Source organism: Camelus bactrianus, chromosome 11 (genome assembly GCF_048773025.1).
Source record: "Camelus bactrianus isolate YW-2024 breed Bactrian camel chromosome 11, ASM4877302v1, whole genome shotgun sequence".
Taxonomy (NCBI): Eukaryota; Metazoa; Chordata; class Mammalia; order Artiodactyla; family Camelidae; genus Camelus; species Camelus bactrianus.
In genome coordinates, this window is record NC_133549.1 from 58716438 (window position 1) to 58737720 (window position 21283).

Here is a 21283-nt window from a genome sequence, read left to right on the forward strand (position 1 = left end):
ACGCCATCTGGATACCCAGGTATTCCCTTTCCTGCTTGGCTCCAGTAGCTCCGACTTCTCTTCACAAAAGTTCTCCCTATTCACAGGTGATCCTTTAGCCCTACTGGTAACCAAGTGGCATAAGCAATGATTCTCTAATTTTTATTTCTCACAATCATTTTAAATAGCCTATACTCAGTGGAAGACCCCTGACATTTAAAATAGCAGTTCTAGCAGGCTGGTGATGGTTTCTTATCGAATAATGCCAAGTCAGTTCACCAAGACCTCCCTTCAGTTCACTTCCCCAGTCAGACAGTCTTGTTGGGGTCAATCCTCATCTTCCTTCATTTCTCCTCTCCAGAAAAGCCAGTTTCTTCGGCGCTACACACATGGTTTTCAGGCCCAAGAGGTACCAAGAAAAAGAAGTCTGGGTCTCCTGCCAAATCCCCATGGCTGGGCCGTCCTCGGGTCAGAGTACACAGGGGACAGACCGCCCAGCAGCTGCACGAGGGTAGGGAAAGTGTCTTGTCAACTTGCTCTCCACCTAGCTGTGCCCCCAGCAGGCACTCAGTCATCATCCCCTGACTGAGTGAATACATGCTCCGAATTATAAAAGATGTTGTGTATCAAGGAACTATGGGAATCAAGTTCAGGTTACCAGGCCAGTTTTAGAAACATGGAGATCAAGATTCTTGGAAAGAAGAAGCACGGGAGGTACAATTACAAGACAGGGAAAACTATCGAAAACCCTTTGAGAGGAGGCTGTGTATGGTCAGACCACATTTTATGAGCCTCACTCTTAACTCACACCTTGTAACAAACACATGAAATACTGAAAAAGTAAATCCCTAGTTAAAAGTTTAATGTTCCTTGGCGCTCTGACTTAACAGAGGCGTACCTTGTTTTATCGTGTTTTGCAGATACTGCATTTTTTTTTTTAATTGAAGGTTTGTGGCAATCCTGCGTCAGGCAAGTCTATCGGCACCATTTTTCCAACAGCATTTGCTCACTTTGTGTCTCTGTGTCACATTTTGGTAATTCTCACAACATTGCAAACTTTTTCATTATTATTATATTTGTTGTGGTGATTTCTAGTTAGTGATTCTTATGTTACTATTGCAAAAAAAAAATTATGACTTATTAAAGGCTCAGATAATGGTTAGCTTTTTGTTTTTAGCAATAAAGCAATTTTTTAAAAGTATGTACATTTTAAAGACATAATGCTATTGCACACTTAAAAGACTCCAGCACAGAGTAAACATAACTTATATATACACTGGGAAGCCAGAAAATTCATGTGACTCACTTACGTGCAGCATTTGCATAATTTATTGCCGTGGTCTGGAACTGAACCCGCAGTATCTCCAGGGTACGTCTGTACTAGTAATGGCTGGAATTTGTTTCTGGTCTACTTTATGCCAGCACAGCTTATAAACATTAGCTTGATCACTGCAACAACCCTTCAAGATGGCTATTAATTTTCTCTATTTTCAGATAGAGATATTACACACAGAAGGTTACACAGCCGACCTAAGTCCGTCCGCTAAGCTCACCTTCTGGGATTCCAACTTGATTCTAAGTTTCCCTTCTTCCCCTCCTTATATGTATCGCGCTGAACAAGCAACATGTCAAACACCTAGCTAGACTGATCTGTGTTTAAAAAACTGTTCTCAATCGTGGTAAAAAGCACATAATATGAAACTTACCTCCTAACCACCTCTAGGTACCCAGGTCAGTAGTGTTAGCCACATTCATGCTGTTGTGTGACGTCTCGAGAACTTCATCTTACAAAATTGAAATTCTATCCCACTGAACAACAATTCCCCATTTCCCTGTCCCCCCAGCCCCAGCAACCACCGTTCTGCTTCTGTTTCTACAATTTTGTCTACGCTAAATACCTCATATAAGTGGAATCGCACAGTATTTGTACTTTGGTGAATGGTTTCTTTCACTCAGCACAATGTCCTCAACGCCCATTCATGTTGAAGAAAGTGATAGGATTTCCTTGTAAGGCTGAATAATATTCCACTGTATTCCTCACGTTCTCTTTATCCATTGATCTGTCCACGGATATTTGGGTTGCTTCTACCTCTTGGCTATTGTGAATAACGCTGCAATGAACGTGGTTGTGCAAATGTTGCTTCAAGATACTTTCAATTTGGGGGGCTATATACTCCAAAGGAGAATTGCTGGATCATATGCTAGTTCTATTTTCAGTTTTTTAAGGACCCTCCATACTGTTTTTTTTAATAGTGGCTGCACAATTTTCCACTTCCACCAGCAGTGTGTAAAGGGAGACAGATTTGTTTTTAAGTAGAAACACTGTCAGTCTTAGTAGCAAATTGACCCAACAGCTCTGCCTGCAGTATAAAGCAGTGACTCAATTCTTAAAAATTTAACTCAACTAGAACTCTAGACCTAGGCCTTAGGGTCTATAATTAAAGCCATGCACTATTTAAACATGTATTAAAGATTTATAAATATGGATCATTATCCCATTTTAAGAAGAATAAACTCGGCAGTCATTTCCTAAGACACCACAGCAAATGAAGTAAAGATAAAGCCAGTGCTGAGCCAGCACCACAGGTATTCAGAGACGTACTCCTGCTTCCTGAGAAGAAGGACAAGCACATGAAGAGGCTGCACTCTTACCCTTGTTTTGGCATCGATTTTAGCTCCTCGATCAAGCAATAGTTTTACCATATTGGCATTTCCTCTTTTTGATGCAACATGTAAAGGAGTGATGTCATTCTGTGGGAGAACGGAAGAAAAAATACAGTTTTGTTATCTTGAGTTTAACCAAAACATTGCTTCCTAAATCTTCCCCAACATGTCTTCATACTTTTTCTTATCTTTAAAAAAAAAAAAATCCATTATGAACAGAATGCTTCTCAACATCTCTCTCTGACAGTAATTTTACTCAAAGGAGACTCAAAAGAGGGATGAATTTTCAGGGACACACTCTGTGGGAAAGGGTCCAAGTCTGTTCCATTTGACTGACATGACTGACGGATGAGATGTTGATTGTGTTTGCTCTGAAATCCTGCACCTTTAAGTCAGTGTGTTTTCCTGTAAACTTGGGTGACACATCCTGGCTACTGAGTGGCTGGCTAAGTGGCTGATTAGTCAGCTGAGACTCAGCTCAAGGAGTGTCAGGTTACTCAGAGCCTGCTCTGGGTCATCTGAGCACAAGCTGTCAAGGAGAGACGAGAGTAACTCAAACTGGGAAATCTGTCAGTGCTCTACGTGCTCACAGGACTTTTCATGCATGGTGGGCTCAACTGTGTTCACAGGCATTTATTAGCAATCTCTCAGAAAAATGACTATGATGATTTTTTTTTAAACTACTGTTGAGGAACAGACATCTTGTCAGGACAATCTGACATTCCAATCACAGTCCCCTTGATACCACAGTCCTTTCCTCCATGCGTCCTACAGGTGCTTTGATTGTTTCCAGACTGTCAAGGAAACGTGTGTAGAGTGAAAACATTCTCTATTTTGGCTTCTTACTGTTGTGTAAGGACAATATGGATTTAAGGTCTGCGATTTACAAAAGTCAGTTACACGAGAATTGAACTAGGCTCATAAGGGGTTATATTTTTGCCATGTGACAGTAGATACGCCATCCTAGCTACCAGGTATTGACTCTTTCCGTATGAATTAGGCACTGGGTTAAACTCTTTACTCTTTCACTTGGTTTCCATAATTCTCATTATGCTGCAAGCAATCTGAATCACAATGCCCATTTTACAGGTGTACAAACACCCAGCAAAACCAGGATTCAAATTAAACTATGACTCAAACTAATGCTTTTGGGAAAAAGCACATTTTCAAACAGACAGAAAGTTTGAAAGACATAATGAACCTCATGTACTCATCATTCTGTTTCAATTATGATCAAACTTTTCCCAGTATTATTTCTTTTATACTCCCTACTGTATTTTTCTGGCTGAAGGAGTTTAAGAGGAGAAAGAAAATCTTAGGCATATTATTTCACCCACAAATACTGCAATTTAGCTATCTCTAACAGATAGGGATGCTTGTAAACAAATAATCACCATATCTTTATATCTAACAAAGTGAGAATAATTCCTTCAAAACACTAAAACCATGTCAATGTTAAATTCTCCCATTATCTCAGTACAATTGCTCAAATTAGAAAACCTACATCTTGCAGTAAGTTGAAATGTCCGCTAAGTCTCTTTTAATCTCCATAGTTACCCTACTCCACCTTCTTCTTTCCATACCCATATATTTATTGAAAAAACTAGGTAATGTATCACGTAGAGAAACAGAAACAGACTCACAGACATAGAAAACAAATTTATGGTTACCAAAGGGGAAAGCTGGGGGTCGGGGAGGGATAAATTAGGAGTTTGAGATTAACATATACACACAGCTATATATAAAATAGATAAACAACAGGGAACTACTGTATAGTATAGGGAACTATACTCAGTATCTTGTAATAACCTATAATGGAAAAGAATCTGAAAAAGAATATATATACATGTATAACTGAATCACTTTGCTATACCCTTGAGACTAACACAACATTGTCAATTAACTATATTTCTATTAAAAATGCTTAAAAATTTACTGTGTAGAACTTCCTGCATTCTGGATTTGACTGATTGCATTTTCATGAAGTGTTGTTTAACGTGTTCTTTTTGTATTTTCTATAAACTTTTCTAGTTAAATGCTTTGAGTCATTATACATTCTCCCATCTGAATAACTCTTTAACTCATTATTCTTAGGTGCTAAGGTATAAATCAATTCAACAACAGTTAGTTCACTAAGTGAAAGGAAGAGAAAGAGACCTGAGTAAAACACCTGTACTTTAGTGACGCTGGCAGGGAGTGGACAGGACTGATATCATCCCTTCTAGAGCAAGCAGGGGGCAAAGGGCCAGGTATCAAATTATTTCTGGCTTTGCAGGCCACACAATCTCTACTGCAACTCGTCAGTGCTGCCTTTGTAGTGATAAAGCAGCCACATACAGCAGGTACAGAAAGGGGAGCGGCTGTGTTCCAATAAAACTTCATTTACAAAAACAGCTGGTGGGCTGCATCTGGCTGGTGGGCGGTCGTTTTGCCCTCTGCCCTAGACCCTAACAGCTTGTGGCTGAAGGCTTGAGCTGTGTGTGACAGGCCACGAGAGAGGAAGGAACACTGCAGGCTGTGCACTGTATATGCTTTGGGCCCCTCTGGTGCCGACGGGTTTCGGGTGTGAATGAAAGCTGGCAGAAGGAAATAAACTTCCCGATGACTTTTTGATGGTCTTGCTTGTCTCCACTGTCTGACTACAAGTATGTAAATAACCCAAGTGGCACAGCAGATGAATCCCAGACCTAAGACAGCAGATGGAGAGTCAGGTTAGGTCTAAAGGAAGCACAGTCTAACAGCAGAGCTCACTGAGCCCAGAGTGGGGAATGATGCGAGGACCTCATCACTCCCCAGGGTGAGTCAGGGCTTACGTGCTATTCCCCTTTAAAAATGTGCCCTTGCCCGGAGGAGAAGGACCTAACTAACCTTTGTCACAAGTAGGCTAATTTTAGTGTGACGAAGAGCTCCATTTCTAATTTTGCTCTCTTCCATATTCATGTACTCTCATACAACGATGTGGAGATGTCAAAAGGGTGCCTTGAAGCTCAAACTCCTCCATTTTTCTACACTTCTCTGACCCTCCTAGAGGAATACTTTATATTTATACAGCAGTTAAAAAAGTGTTGTAAATTACTTATGTAATTTCATCTTACCTTCATAACAATATACTTAAGATCCATATCATTAATCCAATTTGACAGATAATAAGCAGAGGAGTAGAACTGGTCGGTAATTTGTAAATTAAGAGACAGCTAATTAGAGGCAGAATTAGCGTCAGAATTCAGTTTTCTAGACTAGGGGTGGGGATGGGGTGAGGGATGCGGTATTTTCAGTCAGGGATCATCAGGGCTCTGCCTAAAGACTGCTGCCTCTCACCTCCATCCAGCGGAGCTTCTGAATGAAACGCATACTTTTGGATTCCTGAATCGGGCGGTGATGGGGAGGCTCCTGCCCATTAGGAGCAAGTCAAATTGAAAGTGGGGCCTTTGGACCACTCAATGGGACATTTATATTTAGAATCCTCAGTTAACCAATAAAAATCTTTTTTCCCCTCAGGAATGCAGACTGAAACACAAAGGAAAAAGAAGAGTGGAAAGAAAGAACAGAGCACCCAAGAGCTGTGGGATGATATGAAACCGCTGATTGGAGTCTCATGAGGAGATGAGAGAAAATAGGGCAGGAGAAATATCTGAAGAGATCACGGTCAAGAATTATCTCAAAATCATGAAGTATGTTAAACGACATGTCCAAGAAGCTTGGAGGACACCAAGCAAGACAAACAACAAACAAGTGGACTCCACAACTGGACACATCAGTCCAATGGCTGAAAATGAAAGAAAAAGGAAAAACCTGGAAAGGAACCAGAGGGAAAATTGACATATTTCATACAGGAAATAAAGACAGCAATTTCAGCATCAAAAATTATGCAATGCAGAAAATAAAGTGGCATCTTTAAATACTGAAAATAAACCCCTGTCAAATGAGACTAGAGATGGCAAAAATGAACGTGGATACAAAAGATAATGGACTGTCTAAAGCAAAAGCAGTTAACAATGAATTGTGGGTTTATAATATAAACAAAAGTAAAATGCGTATTTTATGCCAAAGATGGCAGGAAAGAATTAGAATTATCCTATGATCAGACTTTCGCACTATATGGACAGTGATACAACATTTGAAGGTGGACTGTAGTAAGAACACAGGAAATATGATATACTATTAGATTAACAAGTAAGACATAAAACAGTGTGAAAATGATGCTCTTATTTCTATATATTTATGTATGTATATTTATGTATAAGATACATACACAGTCTAAGAAGGCTGTAGAGATACTGACCCAAATGTTAGTAATGTATCTCTCGATGGTGAGATTATAGATGATTTTTTGCTTCTTCACGCTTTTCTTAAAATTTCTACTGTGTACATTTATACAATATACTGTGAAAACATGGCTGTATTTCTTTTTCAATATTGCCCATTTTGCACCACCCCCATCTCTGTCTCAGCTTCCAACAGGTGCCTTCTTCACTCTGATGGCCACAGAGAGGTTTTCCCTGCTCATTAACTCTCCTAATATTTGAACTGTGAAGGAACCTGTTAAGCCTGGAGATATCCTCAAGGTAAATATATATTACTAATTTTCCCCATTAGTGTAGAAAATTAAGTATGGTTTCTAAGAAGAAACCTGAATTAAAACTTGCATAAAACACTTTCAATTGGGAGTTCAAGATTTGCGAATCTTAACCACTATATTTAAAATAGATAAACAACAAGTTTCTACCGTATAGCACAGGGAACTATATACAATATCTTGTAGTAAACTATAATGAAAAAGAATATGAAAATAAATATATGTATGTACACATATGACTGAAACATTATGCTGTACACCAGAAATAACTGACATATTGTAAACTGATTATACTTCAATAATAAAAAAGAAAAAAAAAACACATTCAACCTAGAGTTTTGAGGCTGACCTAAATTTAGTGCAAACAAATGCAAACGGTACTCTAATTTTGTATGCATTATCTTGTTAATAGAATATTTTTTCTTGTACCAAAGATACAGCACTCAAAATATAATATATAAGCATTTCAAAAGTTTTTTTTTTTTTAAACCAAGGAGGATCTCTGAGTTCATTCAGTCTAATCACTTATTCTATAGATAAGAAAGAGACTAGAGAGGTTAAGTGATTTGCCTGGAGTCACAAAGCTGGAGGCCTGGTCAAGACTCCAGATTTCCCAATTCCCAGGCATCACCCCTTCCATTTCACTAAGCTCTTTGGGCTTATTTAAAAGTCACCATTTTCCTCTGTAAGAGCACAACTGTGTCTTACTTAACTTTTCCATCAAACTAATCAATGCAACAATTATTCACTCTAAAAAAATGAAAGTGTAAATATAATAAACCAATGCCTTCCTTTCTCTAGGTGGTACTTCTCCTCAATCCTTTTGGGAGGATAGTAGAAAAAGACAAAAAAGTAATCACATCTATACACATATACATGTTACAAACAGCAATGAAGGAAAAGGACTGTAAAAATCTTTATACAAAACACTAACAGGATTTGGATAAGTATTCAGAATTTTGACTGAACAAAATTACAGTACTCAGCAGGCTTAATTCTCTCAAATTTCTGGGCCCATAACCTAATTAAGTATTTAATAAAACAACATGAATCACTGCTGTATCCCCTATTGTGCAGATTTCATTCTCACTGTACTGTGATTTCTAGCACTTTTTCCTTCTACGTTAATTTCCTTCCATCTTGATTTTCCAGTAAGACTTCATCTATAACCTACACTTCTCAAAGGCACCAATCACTGAAGTTGCAGAGTTAAAAAAAAAAATCTCAATTTAGAAGAATAGGTTTTGCCTTCCACTTTTGGAAAAAAAGAAGCAAATCACCCAGAACAAGCTGAACTCTCTCAGGAATTCTACAAATTCAACAGATTCCTTTACAATTCATCACACTTCTAGACAATACTATATGTCATATTGGTTAAATGATATATTATACAATGATCACTGTTTAGAGTAAGATTCTTTAACACCAGAAATAAAGATTTTTACTATTTTTTTTTAAATGGACGTACTGAGGATTGAATCTAGGACCTCGTGCGTGCAAACTGCACACTTTTACTACTGTGTTTCTTAAACTATAAAACTGGCTTAGATGATTTTTAATAATGAGTTTAGGGGCTGGGGAATTCTATCCTGGTTCCAACTTATTTTAATCCCATTTCTCAGTGTAAATCCAGTGAGCCAGCACATGTCATTGGGAACGAGAAGCCCAGGCCCTAATTCTCACTCCTCCACACCCAACTTGCTGATGATGACACTCGGAATGCACCTTATCCTCTATGGACTTACATTCTCATCTGTGTAATGGACATAATACCTCTAGGGCCTCCATCATGGGGCTGCCAAGAGGAGAGATGAGATAACTCATATTGAAGCAAAAGGAAACACAGGTATCCCATCTCTCTTACCTCATTTAACCCACTCAACAACCTTAGTAAGTGGTACTATCAAATTTTTTTGCTTTATGTTACAGATGAGGACACTAAAACTCAAACAAATCCCAATCACTTGCCAAATGTCACAAAGCTGCTATCATTTCACTCCAAAGTTCATAGTTCTCTTGTTAGACTGGACCATGCTGCCCCTGCACTTCTAAGCAGTACAAACATGACCAGTTCTTCCTCTCAGAGCACTTCTGGAGCAGCTACCAAGGCACAGAGTGCACTGTGGGCAGGCTGTGCGGTAGTTAAGGGCTAACATTCTGGAGCCAGAGTGCTTAGGTTCAAATCCCAGGCCTGCTCTATACCAGCTGCATAACCTTAGGCAAGTTTATTTCATTTCTCTGTATCTGCAAAATTGGGCCAATAACACTACCTTTATTATAGAATTATCATGAGCATTCAATGAGTTAATCAGCATAGAGTCTTAAGAATGGCGCTTGGCATTTAGTCTACACCACAAAAGTGTCACTTATTAGTATTCTTTATTGCTTATCATGTAGACATTTAAGAATGTATGAAACAGAGGGGAGGAGGGTATAGCTCAAGTGGTAGAGCGCATGTTTAGCACGCATGAGGCCCTGGGTTCAACAGCCAGGACCACCATTGAATAAATACATAATAAATGAACCTAATTACTTACCCTATACAAAAATAAATAATTAAAAAAAAGAATTTATGAAACACCACATCTCACAAAGACATTATGAAATAGTTTGGGTAGAAAAGACATGCAGACCTGAAATAACTGGTAAAGTCTAGGAAGGTGCTAAACTTGGCAGTTCTTAGGATGGACGCCAAGGGGTAGAAGTGTGGGCTTAGCACAGCTAAGTCTGTGAAACTTCAGAAAGTCCGCGGCTGAGGCGAGTAGTGACAGAGAGCAAGGGGAGCTGTGGCTGACAGCACCACCCATACCTGCGGTACGTAAGTTGCTATGTGATAGAACATGCTGGAAACACCTGAGTGCCATATTTTTAAAAATACGGCCCTGGAAGAAACAGCTACCTCTGCTGGGAAATCATGGGACTGCTGATCTATTTCTCTCCTCTCAATTCTCAAAAACCCAACTACGTGGCAGCAAGTTCCTTCATGAAATAATCACCGAAGCAAGATCATTTCTGCAACTCCCCAAAGCAAAATCAGGGCCATTTGCTACCTTACTGTGATAAATGGCAGGCTTTTCATTCCATTTAAATGCATACAGGGCAGCTGATTACCAATCTCCTCCAACCCCTCATCTTTCTCTTTTTTAAACAAAATGTCAGGGGAGGTTATCATTAAGTGAAAGAGTAAGTGAATGGCATCACTCACAATCCTCCAGATAATGAAAGACTATGACTCTTTTAGTTTCTTGATATGGTCTCAATTGAACACAAATTCTAAAATAATTAAATGTTGAGAGGGAATCTGGTATCTTCTGCTAATTCTTCCCATTTGTAGTCATTTTTACCTCTAAATTGCTATTATGATCAAAAAAAAAATTCAAAGTGGCAAAACAAGATGTCAGAAGATGAAGATTTCAATGTGGTAATGACTTACATTTAAAACATAGACCTTTAAAGATCCGTATATTTTCTCATCCTGTCCTCTTATACTGCATCCCTACCCCTGGTGTGAAGATCAACAGGAAAATAATTAGTAAATGGTTCACAGGGAAAGCACTGGAAAGACATTTAAGCAAGGCTTACTAGCATCCTTGTTCACCGCATAGACATGTGCCTTTTGAAAAGGCTTTTAGTTTCTGAGAGCAGCAGCTGAAGATCAGAGAATGCCACCCCAAAATGTGCCACTTTGGCATAATGATTGCTCTTTGTTATGCTCCTCTGTCTAAAAACAGGGCATAAATTTCCCTTTGTAAAGGTGCCTCCTCTCCCTTGCCAGATACTTACCTTCTCACGATTTACCACCCCTGGAAGCCCAAACCCCCTTTCCTCCGTCTTGTAACTTTCCCACAAATTTATCACCCATTGTTAAAATGGTATATAAGCCTCCGGGGTTTAATTGCTTCTTGGGTCTTCACTTCCTTTCTATGAAGACTTCCACAGGCATACACAAACCTTTCTCTTGTTCATCTGTCTTTTGTTCATTTAATTGGCAGAACCTCAGCAACTAAACCAAAGAGAGTAGAGGCAAAAGCTTTTTGTTTTTTCCTCTCCAAGGTCATATCAGCTAATCTCCAGGCACAGAGCAAGTACTCAATAAATGTTTGATAAATAATATTTAACAGTCATATAGGTTTTGATACAATGTAGAAAAAACAGTGTTGAATTTCTGTTCCCTTTAATTTCTTTTGGAGTATAAAAACACATTTTTTCCTGTAAATGTTTTGTTTTTTTCCCACTCTGTTGGGGAATAAAATTTGCCACCCCAAAAATGTGTCTTTTTGGAATGCAGATTATTTCAAGCTGAAAACAATCAAGGCCCAAAAAACTCAGGAAGAACCTTTGACCAACTCCCTAACTGTCCAAAAGAATTTAGATAGACTGCCTGTTCCTGGAATAGAGCCATCACAAGAGATATCTGAAAAGAATATGGGCTAGATGTGGTAGGGGAAAACTCAGCAGGACCTGGAGATCAGAGTCCACTCTGTGTCCTATTTACTCTCCCTGGCGCAGCAAACATTTGTTTACCAAACATTTGCTTTTTCATTTCATTGCCTTCCTTCCCTCTGCAGTCACAAACCACTACTCCCAGCTTCCTCTTTCGTCTTAAGATGGTATTTAAGGTGAGGACTGCACCCATTTGGGCAAGTGACTCAGTTTTCCTGGGTTTCTTCCATGTATAGGTGTTATTAAACTTGTTTACTTTTTCTCCTGTTAATCTGTCTCATGTCCATTTAATTCTTAGACCAGACAGCAGAACCTAGAAGGGGAGAGGAAAATTCCTTCCTTCCTGGCACCTGCAAGTCTTCACTGAAACTTTACTTTTATAATAGGTTTACTGAGATGTAATTCATATACCATAAAATTGATCATTTTAAAGTGTGCAATTCTGTGGGTTTTAGTATATTCACAAAGTTGTGCAACCATGGTATCTACTTAGAACATTTTCATCCTCCAGCTAAAAAAAGAAATAGCAGGCTCTGAACAGAATCACTCGTGCTAAGCCCCACCAAGTCTTAATACATAACCTAATTGTGGTTTCAGCCTCTCCCAGGAATGTGACTTTTAACCTGTCAATCTAGAATTACCTGGTCAGCACTAGTGAGGTCATCTGCCTGAGAGACCCTTCCCTTCCCCCAAAGGAAGGTGACCTTGCCTGAAATAATCCACGCACTGTTTGCTAGAAACGTCTTTTTTCCACCCCCACCTTCTGCTTATAAAATCTTCCATTTTGTGTAGCTCCTCAGAGCTCCTTTCTGTTTGCTGGATGGAATGCTGCCTGATTCATGAATAGTCATTGAATAAAGCCAATTAGATCTTTACATTTACTCAGTTGAATTGTGTTTTTTCAACAATCATCAAAATAAACTCCATACCATTAAGCAGTCGCTTTCCATTCTTCTCTACCCCTGACCCCTTGGCAACCACTGATCTACTTTCTGTCTCTGTGGATTTGCCGAAACTGGACATTTCATAGAAAAGGAATCATACACTATGTGGCCTTTTGGGTCCAGCTTCTCTCACTGAGCACGTTTTCAAGATGCATCCACATCGTAGTACATATCAGTACCTCCTTTCTTTTCATGAGAATGCCTGACTTTTAATACTTAAGAAATCTATACAACACATGCAAGCAAATGATTCTTTAATGATAAGAATTCAAGACTTCTAGCATATACTCAGGAATATTTCAAACAGTGGAATACAAGGTAAGACCCTAGCCTTCACAGTCCCATACCTAAGTAAGGGTTTTCTAACAACAACAAAATTCAACCTCGGATGGCCTATTATTAATAATACAAGTATAAATAAACTCAGAAACTTCTCTTATACTACGGCCATCATCATTAGGATGACCACCATTATTAGTAGAAGTCCCTTTTCCTCTCACTTACTTCATCAGGCTCTAATGAAATTGAGACAGGAGGGAAGGGGGCAGGCCACAGCCACTCAAGGAATGACAGCAATTTAACACCAAAATGGTGGAAGACTCACCTCCTAGTTGGCCTTGAAGATTAAAAAGTTTGACTTCTAATAGACCTTGAGCTTCATTATATGCTCATTGTAACAGTGATCAAATAACATGCCCACAGGGGCCATGACAGCCCCAAGGCTAACCGCAAAAGGCCAAAGAGTGGGCAGTGAGTGGCCCAATTCCTGGGCATCTCAGCCCCTTCCCCAGGGCAATTGGATTGATCCCACCTGTAGGCACGTGAAGTCACTGAGACCATAAAAAGTGACAAGACCACGCCTAGCAGCCCTTTTCGCTCCCTCCCCTTTGAAGTTGGCCCGCACTCTGTCTATGGAGTGTGTACCTACTTTTACTTTAACCTGAGCACCCAATTCCCACACTTCTTTCCTTGCCTTATACTCTATGCAGTATGCATCTCTCTAAATAAATCTACTTTTACTCAACGGTGGCTCGCACTTGAATTCTTTCCTGCGCGAAGCCAAGGACCCACACTTGGTGGGGCACGTCTCAGGGGCCCAGTTGAGACCTGGGACTTGGCGCCCCTCATGCCCCACATCCGTTTTCCTGCATCAAAATGAAATAGACTTTTTGGACAAAGACTTTTTCTCTTCTCTAGTTTTACTAACTACTCGCTTATCCTATGCCAACTTGCCTCTCTCTGTGCTTTTCGGATAAGGAGATTAAGTCCACACGGCCTTGCTGAGACTGACACCCGAGGATACAGATGTCACTGACATTTCCTTAACCTCGCTCCCTTCCCAGAGAAACCCACCAAACGCCCACCGGATTAGACACCTGATAGAGCCAGGCTCCCCAGGAACCAGCAGCATATGCTTGGATTCGATGTTTGTTGTGAAATCATGCTCTGAGTGTCTGGATATGTTCTGCTCAGAAAAAACTCAAGTGACGTATTTATTTTCTCCTAAGGATAATAGGAGGCTGTGTATCGTTAATACTGTCAGAGGCTTCCACTTGGATTAATAAGAGGATGGTTCATCAACAATGAAGATAAGGCACTACCAGGTCTTCCTCCAGCTTTGTAGGTGATTTAGCAGTGGGGTAAGATGGAGCATTTTGCAAGTAAATATCCCACACCTCCTCTCCCACACCCTCCGCCACACACACAGTCCCAGCTGTCACCAGAGGGACAGGACAACTGGGGCCGAAGCCGGGCTTGGACCTCTCCCCTCAACCTCCTCCTCTGCCTTTGCATCACTGGGTGCTATAGCTCACTGGGTTTGGGAGCTATCTTTACATCTGCAATATATGCTTTAATGGAAAAAAATTAATTGTAGTAAAATATATATAACCTTAACCCTTTGTAAGTGTACAGTTAAGTAAAGCACATTCAGATTGTCCTGTAGCCAATCTCTTTCCATCTTGCAACACTGAAACTCTGTACTCTACTCATTACGTATCTCCCCACCCCCTGGCCACCACCATTCTACTGTCTCTGTACGTGTGACTACTCTAGTAACCTCGTTTACATGGGATGACACACTATGTCTTTTGGTGACTGGCTTATTTCACTCAGCATGTCATCCTCCAGATTCATCCATGTTGCAGCACGGGTCAGAATTTCCTACCTTCTAAAGGCCCAATACTATTTCATTGCACATACGTATATGCAACATTTTGTTTACTCACTCATCTGCCAATCGCACTTGGATTGCTTCCACATTTTTGCCTGTTGTGAGTAATGCAGCTATGAACATGGGTATACGAATATTTCTTTGAAATTCTATTTTCAATTCTTTTTTGTGCGTGTATGTATGTATGTGTATTATATACACTTAAGTGTGTGTACGTGTACACACACACACACACACACACACACACACACACAATCTCCAGGAATGGAATTGCTGGGTTGTATGGTAACTTTGTATCTAACCTTTTCAGGAACACCCTGCTCTTTTCCATAGTAGCTACATCATTTTACTTCCTCACAGAGCACAAGGGTTCAAATTTCTCCATGTCCTTGCCAACACCTGTTATTTCCCTTCTTCCTTCCTTCCTTCTTTTTTTTTTTTTTTTTGATAGTAGCCATAATGGGTATTCAGTATCAGCTTTCCACATATTTTTATCTCAGTACCCATTTCAGGGTTTCCATAATTCCATCAATAATGAGAAACTGTTGACCACTGAGGATCGAAATAGTAAATACTTTTTGATCCTGTAATAATTTTTAGAAAAAAAAAAGTTCTGCTAAAAAAGTTATACTTACTAATTTAGACCAAGTAATTTCATTTTACATGAGAATGAATGTTATTTCATTGAAATGAAAAAAAGAAAAGCCTCTACCATACCAGTTATTAGCCTCTTCCTTTGCACAGGCCCAATGAGACAGATACCAGCTCATTTAACCTCCACAACAACCCATGAAGTAAATGCTATTAACCCAAATTCACAGGGGAAGCTGAAGGGAGGGGAGCAGAGAGAAGCTGAAAGGAGCTGCGGGTCCCATGGCTAGAAAATGCCAGGGCTGGGATCTGAATCTGAGTTGTCTGGTTCCGAAAGCTGTGCTGGCTCTTTCCAGCGGACATATAGGACAAAACACATCCAGGTAGTGAGTCTCTTCCAACCTGGGCCAACCCCCGCTCTAGTTCTGAACCCAAACAGCAGAGTCTCTATGAAAATGCTGCCTGCAGACGATTTCCAGCCATGAGGAAACAGTGTATCTCACAGCTGTAAAAATATTCAGTGTCTGAAAGAGTGGCAGTTTCAACTCTGTCATTTTAAATAAGAACTCATGGCTTTCACATTTCTTTAAAGATATCATGATTAGTTCTGAATTAAAAGAAGCCTGCGATCTGTGTTACACTAAAGAAAGCCCCTCCTAGCTGGAAGTATCTGTGTAGAGAGACATATAGTCATTGAACCAAAAGGGGCATTAAAAATCCAGTTATAAAGTAATAAGTTACTTTCTATACATTCAAGAAAGTTGTTTTTAAAATGCTGAATTATTTAAAATGATTTAGTCTAATGATACTAGATTCTCTGCAATGTTTCTAATGAATGGATAACTTCAATTAAAAAAATTTTCTGACACTCCACCAGAAAAATTTCTTAAAAACAAAAATGTTAGGGGTTTTACGGCTATAAATTTTCTACATTCATATCATTTCTGATACATGTGGAACTAAATTTCTGTGATGAATATTTTTTTTTTTGTCCCCCTCCTGAAAGTAAATCACTTTGCTGGCTTTGGAGATGTCAGTTAACTTGAAACTGTTTCTCAAGTTTCCTTCCCCTCATTTGGCCTTCTGATAAACTGGATTCTTGCTCAAGTTTCAAACATGTCAAAAAATGAAAACAATGTCTTTGCAGTTTCTAAAGAAAGATGGCTTGAAGAGAAAAAAAATCCAGTCTAGTGCAAATTGCCTTGTCTGCATGCAGTGCACTTGTTCTAAGGAGAAGGAGCTGCTTTTCCAGGGACCATGAAGACCACAGCTACCCCAGGGCCAGCATCCCACCCTCAGCTCCCACCTGGGCACTGCTGCTGTGAGCTGATGGTCACGGACTGAGGCATAAAAAATGAGTTAGATGGTCAGGATTCAAATCTTTGTTCTTCCAACTTACTCTCAGTAGGATCTGGGACAAAGAACTTCTTGGGATCTCATTCCTCATTTGTAAAAATCTATTCTTCAGGGGGAGGGTATCGCTCATTGGTAGAGTGCACACCTAGCATGCACAAGGTCCTGGGTTCAATCCTCAGGACCGCCATTAAGTAAACAAACAAACAAACCTAATTATCTTCTCCCCACCCCTCAAAATGTCTATTCTTGTAGGCCTCAAATGACGCATTGTACGTACAAGTATTGTATAAACTGTAAATTTGATGTAAATTTAAGGTTATATTATTAAGAGGTTATAAACACAGATAGTTGTTATAAGCAAAAGAGTTATTGAGGTTTCTGTGACTCCACTTTGGACAGTTTATAGAGAGAAAGGTTTTCATAGCATGGCAGCAGTCAGTGTTTCCTAATGTGCTCCATCAGAAGAACAACCTGAGGCCCTTGTGCAAAACAGACCGTTAGATCCCTTCCCCGATGCACTGAATCCCCATCCAGGGAAATGCGAAGCCGTTGGCCAGCTGGGACACGCTGGCTGCAAGGCCCTCGGAGGCTACAAAAAATGGCTTTTAATTTTCAAACTCAGAGGGACTCACTGCCTTGTATGTCTTACCAGAAAATGTATATCATACCTTTATGTTATAAAGCCATTGTTTCTAAGTACCAAGAGTCCATTTCAAAGCATGATCATTAGGGATTCAAAAATGCAGAACTGATGGAGATAATAAATAACATACAGTGGAAATGTGAATGCCTTATCTTTAAGAATGAATCTGATGATTGGTCAGTTTTTAGGTTTGCTACTATTTCAATTAAAATGTTCTTAAATGTGTAATGGGATTTCTTAGTAAATTTTAAAAAACCCTTTAAAATCTTTTTAAAAAATGTATTTATTTCATTTTGCAACTGGTGCAGGCAGAGGACAAATAGCCAGCTGGTACAAGAGAGGCTGCTGTCAGATCTGGTTTTCCTAGGACAACCCTGGATTAAGTCCAAAGCCCAGAACACACTGCCTCTGATGTTAGAATATTATGAACTACACAGTCTGAGTGTAGTTTACTGTGCTTTATTATCTTTATTGTTGTACTTTACTTACTTACTTTACTGTTCGTACCTCAAGCAGCACCACCACTGAAGCTGTATGGTTGAACTCAAACACAAGTTATTTAACTTCTTGCTTCCTGGTGTATGGTGTAACTCATACCCACACCTCACGGGATGGCTGTGAGGAATACATGAAATACTGTATAGGAAACTATTCTAGTACCTAGTAATAAATGAAAACAATTACCTAAAGTTTGAATTCTAAGTAAGTTTTTTCCATCTCATATTTCCAAGTCTCAGTAATCAGAGCTCAAAGGATCTCCAAGCACTGTCAGGGGTGCGTCACTGGGGGAAGCTTGATGCTCCGAGCAGCAGTCCTGGCCAGAGCACAGATTGCTGGGCCCTTTTCCCCCATCCTCAGACATCCCATCTCTCCATCTCTCAGCTGTAAAGAGATGCTCAGAGCGGGCACCACTGGCATTCAGTCTAGGACAGTGTATTGGTGTGGGACTGTCCCACGTCTGAAGGAGGTTTAGCCATCCTGGCCCTTTCCTGTGACATGACAGTCATCATTCCACTTCTCCATTTAAAGACTAGCAATGACTACACACAATAGCCAAAATATGGAAACAACCTAAATGTCCATTGACAGATGATTGGATAAAGAAGCTGTGGTATATTTATACAATGGAATACTACTCAGCCATGAAAATGAATGAAATAATGCCATTTGCAGCAACATGGATGGACCTAGAGATCGTCATTCTAAGTGAAGTAAGCCAGAAAGAGAAAGAAAAATATCATAGGATATCACTCATATGTGGAATCTAAAAAAGAAAAAAGGGAACTATGAACTCATCTACAAAACAGAAACAGACCAGCAGACTTAGTAACAATCCTATGGTTACTGGGGAAAAGGGGTGGGAAGGGATAAGTCGGGAGTTCGAGATTTGCAGATACTAACTACTATATATAAAATACATAAACAACTGGTTTCTACCGTGTAGCACAGGGAACTATATTCAATATCTTGTAGTAAAGTATAATGAAAAAGAACATGAAAAAGAATATATCTATGTATATGTATGACTGAAACATTATGCTGTGCACCAGAAATTGACACAACATTGTGAACTGACTATAATTCATTAAAAAAAAAAACAAAAACCTGCAATGACTTGTGAAAACAGAGAGTAGAATGGTGGTTACCAGGGGCTGGGGCGGAGGGTGAGTTGGGGAGATGTTGTTTAAGGGTACAAACTGGAAATAGTAGATAAATCAGTTCTGGAGATCTAATGCACAGCATAGTGATTACAGTCAACAATACTGTATTATCAACTTCAAAGTTGCTAAGAGACTGGATCTTAACTGTTTTCACCACAAAAAAGAAATGACAATTATGTGACATGTTAGAGCTATTTGCTAACTCAACTACCGTCATCTTATTGCAATATATAAATGTACCAAACCAACACACTGTACACCTCAAACATACACAATGTTACATGTCAGTTATATCTCACAAACAAAAAACCCTGCAATTACTCCCTTCCACCTGCAGAACCAAGGCCAGTGCTCTCAGCCCAGCTTGGGGTTCAGGGAGTCCCTACCCCCTAGGTTCAACTCACTATTCATCTCCAGCCTCACTTCACATGTGCAAATGGACCTCAGTCTCCATTTCTTGGAGCTGATTCTAATTCCTTTATGTCCATCACAGCTTAGCTTTTCAATTTTTTTTTTTCCAACTATGCTAGTTCATGCTGATCACCTACTTTGGAGCCTATTGCTTTGATTTGGGAGAATGCCAATAAATTATATCCCCAGTTCACCTCTTTACAACGTTTTGGTTCTGCAAAGTCCTAAACTGTTCCTTCTAGGTGCCCCTTCGCCCTTCCTGTATTTTCTTCAAACCAACAGAGGAAGAAGCACAAGATTTTCTCATGGAAGAACCTGCGGTGCCCAGGAGGGGACTAGGGTGCCTCGGAGCTGATCCAAATACACCTTCTGACTACATTAAGTATGAACAAGGTTGTGAACGTTCAGCAGGGGGCGCAGTAGCCCTCCAATGCTATTTGCACTTGCTGGAGAAAACAAAAATTGCACAGATAATGAGTAATTCTCTTTTAAAGTGCGAATGAATAAAGTGAGCTCTGCCAACTCCTACCTTAATAGAACTTTACTTCACAGAATTTCAAAATAGTGTTTATTCGGGTCATTTAAAAATGTTCTCAGAGCAACAGTTCTAGAGCAGCACTGCAGGAAGCAGGACATACATTCAAGGGGGAATGTGAAACAAAGGGAAATGTGTAGCTTCCAATTTCTATGACTTTTTATTGGCATTCTTACTGTCTCAAACAATGTCATGTTAATAGCTTTGTAAAGGCTGACCTTCTCATGCTGACAAGGACGGATGCAAACAATGTAACTCCAGCATTCTGGGAAGCACCATTTCTGACTAGCTCCGGAAGTACTCCAGAGAGCTGTCATGATGCCACTTGCTTGACATGTGTCATGCTTGACAGGTGCATGTGCCTCACCATGATGGGCGTCCTTCCGGAAGAAAGCACTAATCACTACCACCAACACAAACGTGGCTAGGATCCTGGCCCCTGGGCTAAGCAGTTTATATGGATTATTTTGTTTAATCACTATGATGCTGTGCCTTATGTACTATTATTGGACCCATTTTACAGAAGCTAAAGCTGAAGTATAAATAATGTGCCCAGGAGCATACAAGGTATGCTGCAGTGCCAGTGTGGAACTACAGCAGTCTGACTGTCGTGCTGTTGGCTTTGATCCTGTAACATACCTTCTCTCTACTGTGAAAGAAGAAGGGAAGCCGAAGGCCTCCATTGCTGTCAGACCAGGTGGTCGGGCAGAAGGGAAGGGCTTGTGGTTGACTGATCTCTTATCTGGCTGATAAGAAAACTGTAGCCTCCATGTTGAAGAGGCTGCCCTGGACCACACCAGTAACTGACGATACAGCCAGGACGAGAGCCAGGGCTCCAGCACGTATCTGAGAACCCCTGTCACCCCATGCTGATGCAGCTTAGAAACCTCACCTCTTCAGACGAGAACGATGTAGATCCATACCACACAGTATGATGTTAGTAAGCTCAAATATACTAATGGGTTTAACATAAACATATTCCTTTTAAAAATTATATAGGAGATTCTCCTTTGACTTGGCATGCTGGAAATTAAATGGAGAAGACAGGAACGAGATTGCACAGCGTGGTTAGAGCCATTCTCTATAAAGGGTCTATCTCCCACCACCCTGCCCTCTGCTTGCTTACTGGTTTTGTTCTTCCTGAGATGTTAGTATCGCCATGGCAACAAGAATATGGTTAATGCAGTAGCCGCACAGTGGCTTTCCCATAACTCACATTCCTTTGCTAAATGCTTCCAAATCTCCATTTCCATTCTGAAGGAGGTTTATATAACCCAAGAAAAGTGTCTCTAATGCTGTTGAGCCTA

The 21283-nt window shown here is 40.0% G+C and overlaps 1 protein-coding gene and 1 long non-coding RNA gene across 7 annotated transcripts in view; one reads left to right on the top strand and one right to left on the bottom strand.

Moving 5' to 3' along the window:
* ANK3 (ankyrin 3) overlaps positions 1 to 21283 on the bottom strand; it is a 472635-nt gene that overhangs the window by 167620 nt on the left and 283732 nt on the right. For all 6 annotated transcript variants that reach the window (XM_074374055.1, XM_074374057.1, XM_074374056.1 and 3 more), the window contains exon 8: positions 2632 to 2730. In XM_074374055.1, coding sequence (XP_074230156.1) covers positions 2632 to 2730 — 99 coding nt within the window. The remainder of the gene's footprint in view (positions 1 to 2631; positions 2731 to 21283) is intronic.
* LOC141579137 (uncharacterized) lies at positions 5200 to 7037 on the top strand. The gene is made up of 2 exons (XR_012510241.1): positions 5200 to 5810; positions 6142 to 7037. It is a non-coding gene; the product is annotated as an uncharacterized LOC141579137 (long non-coding RNA).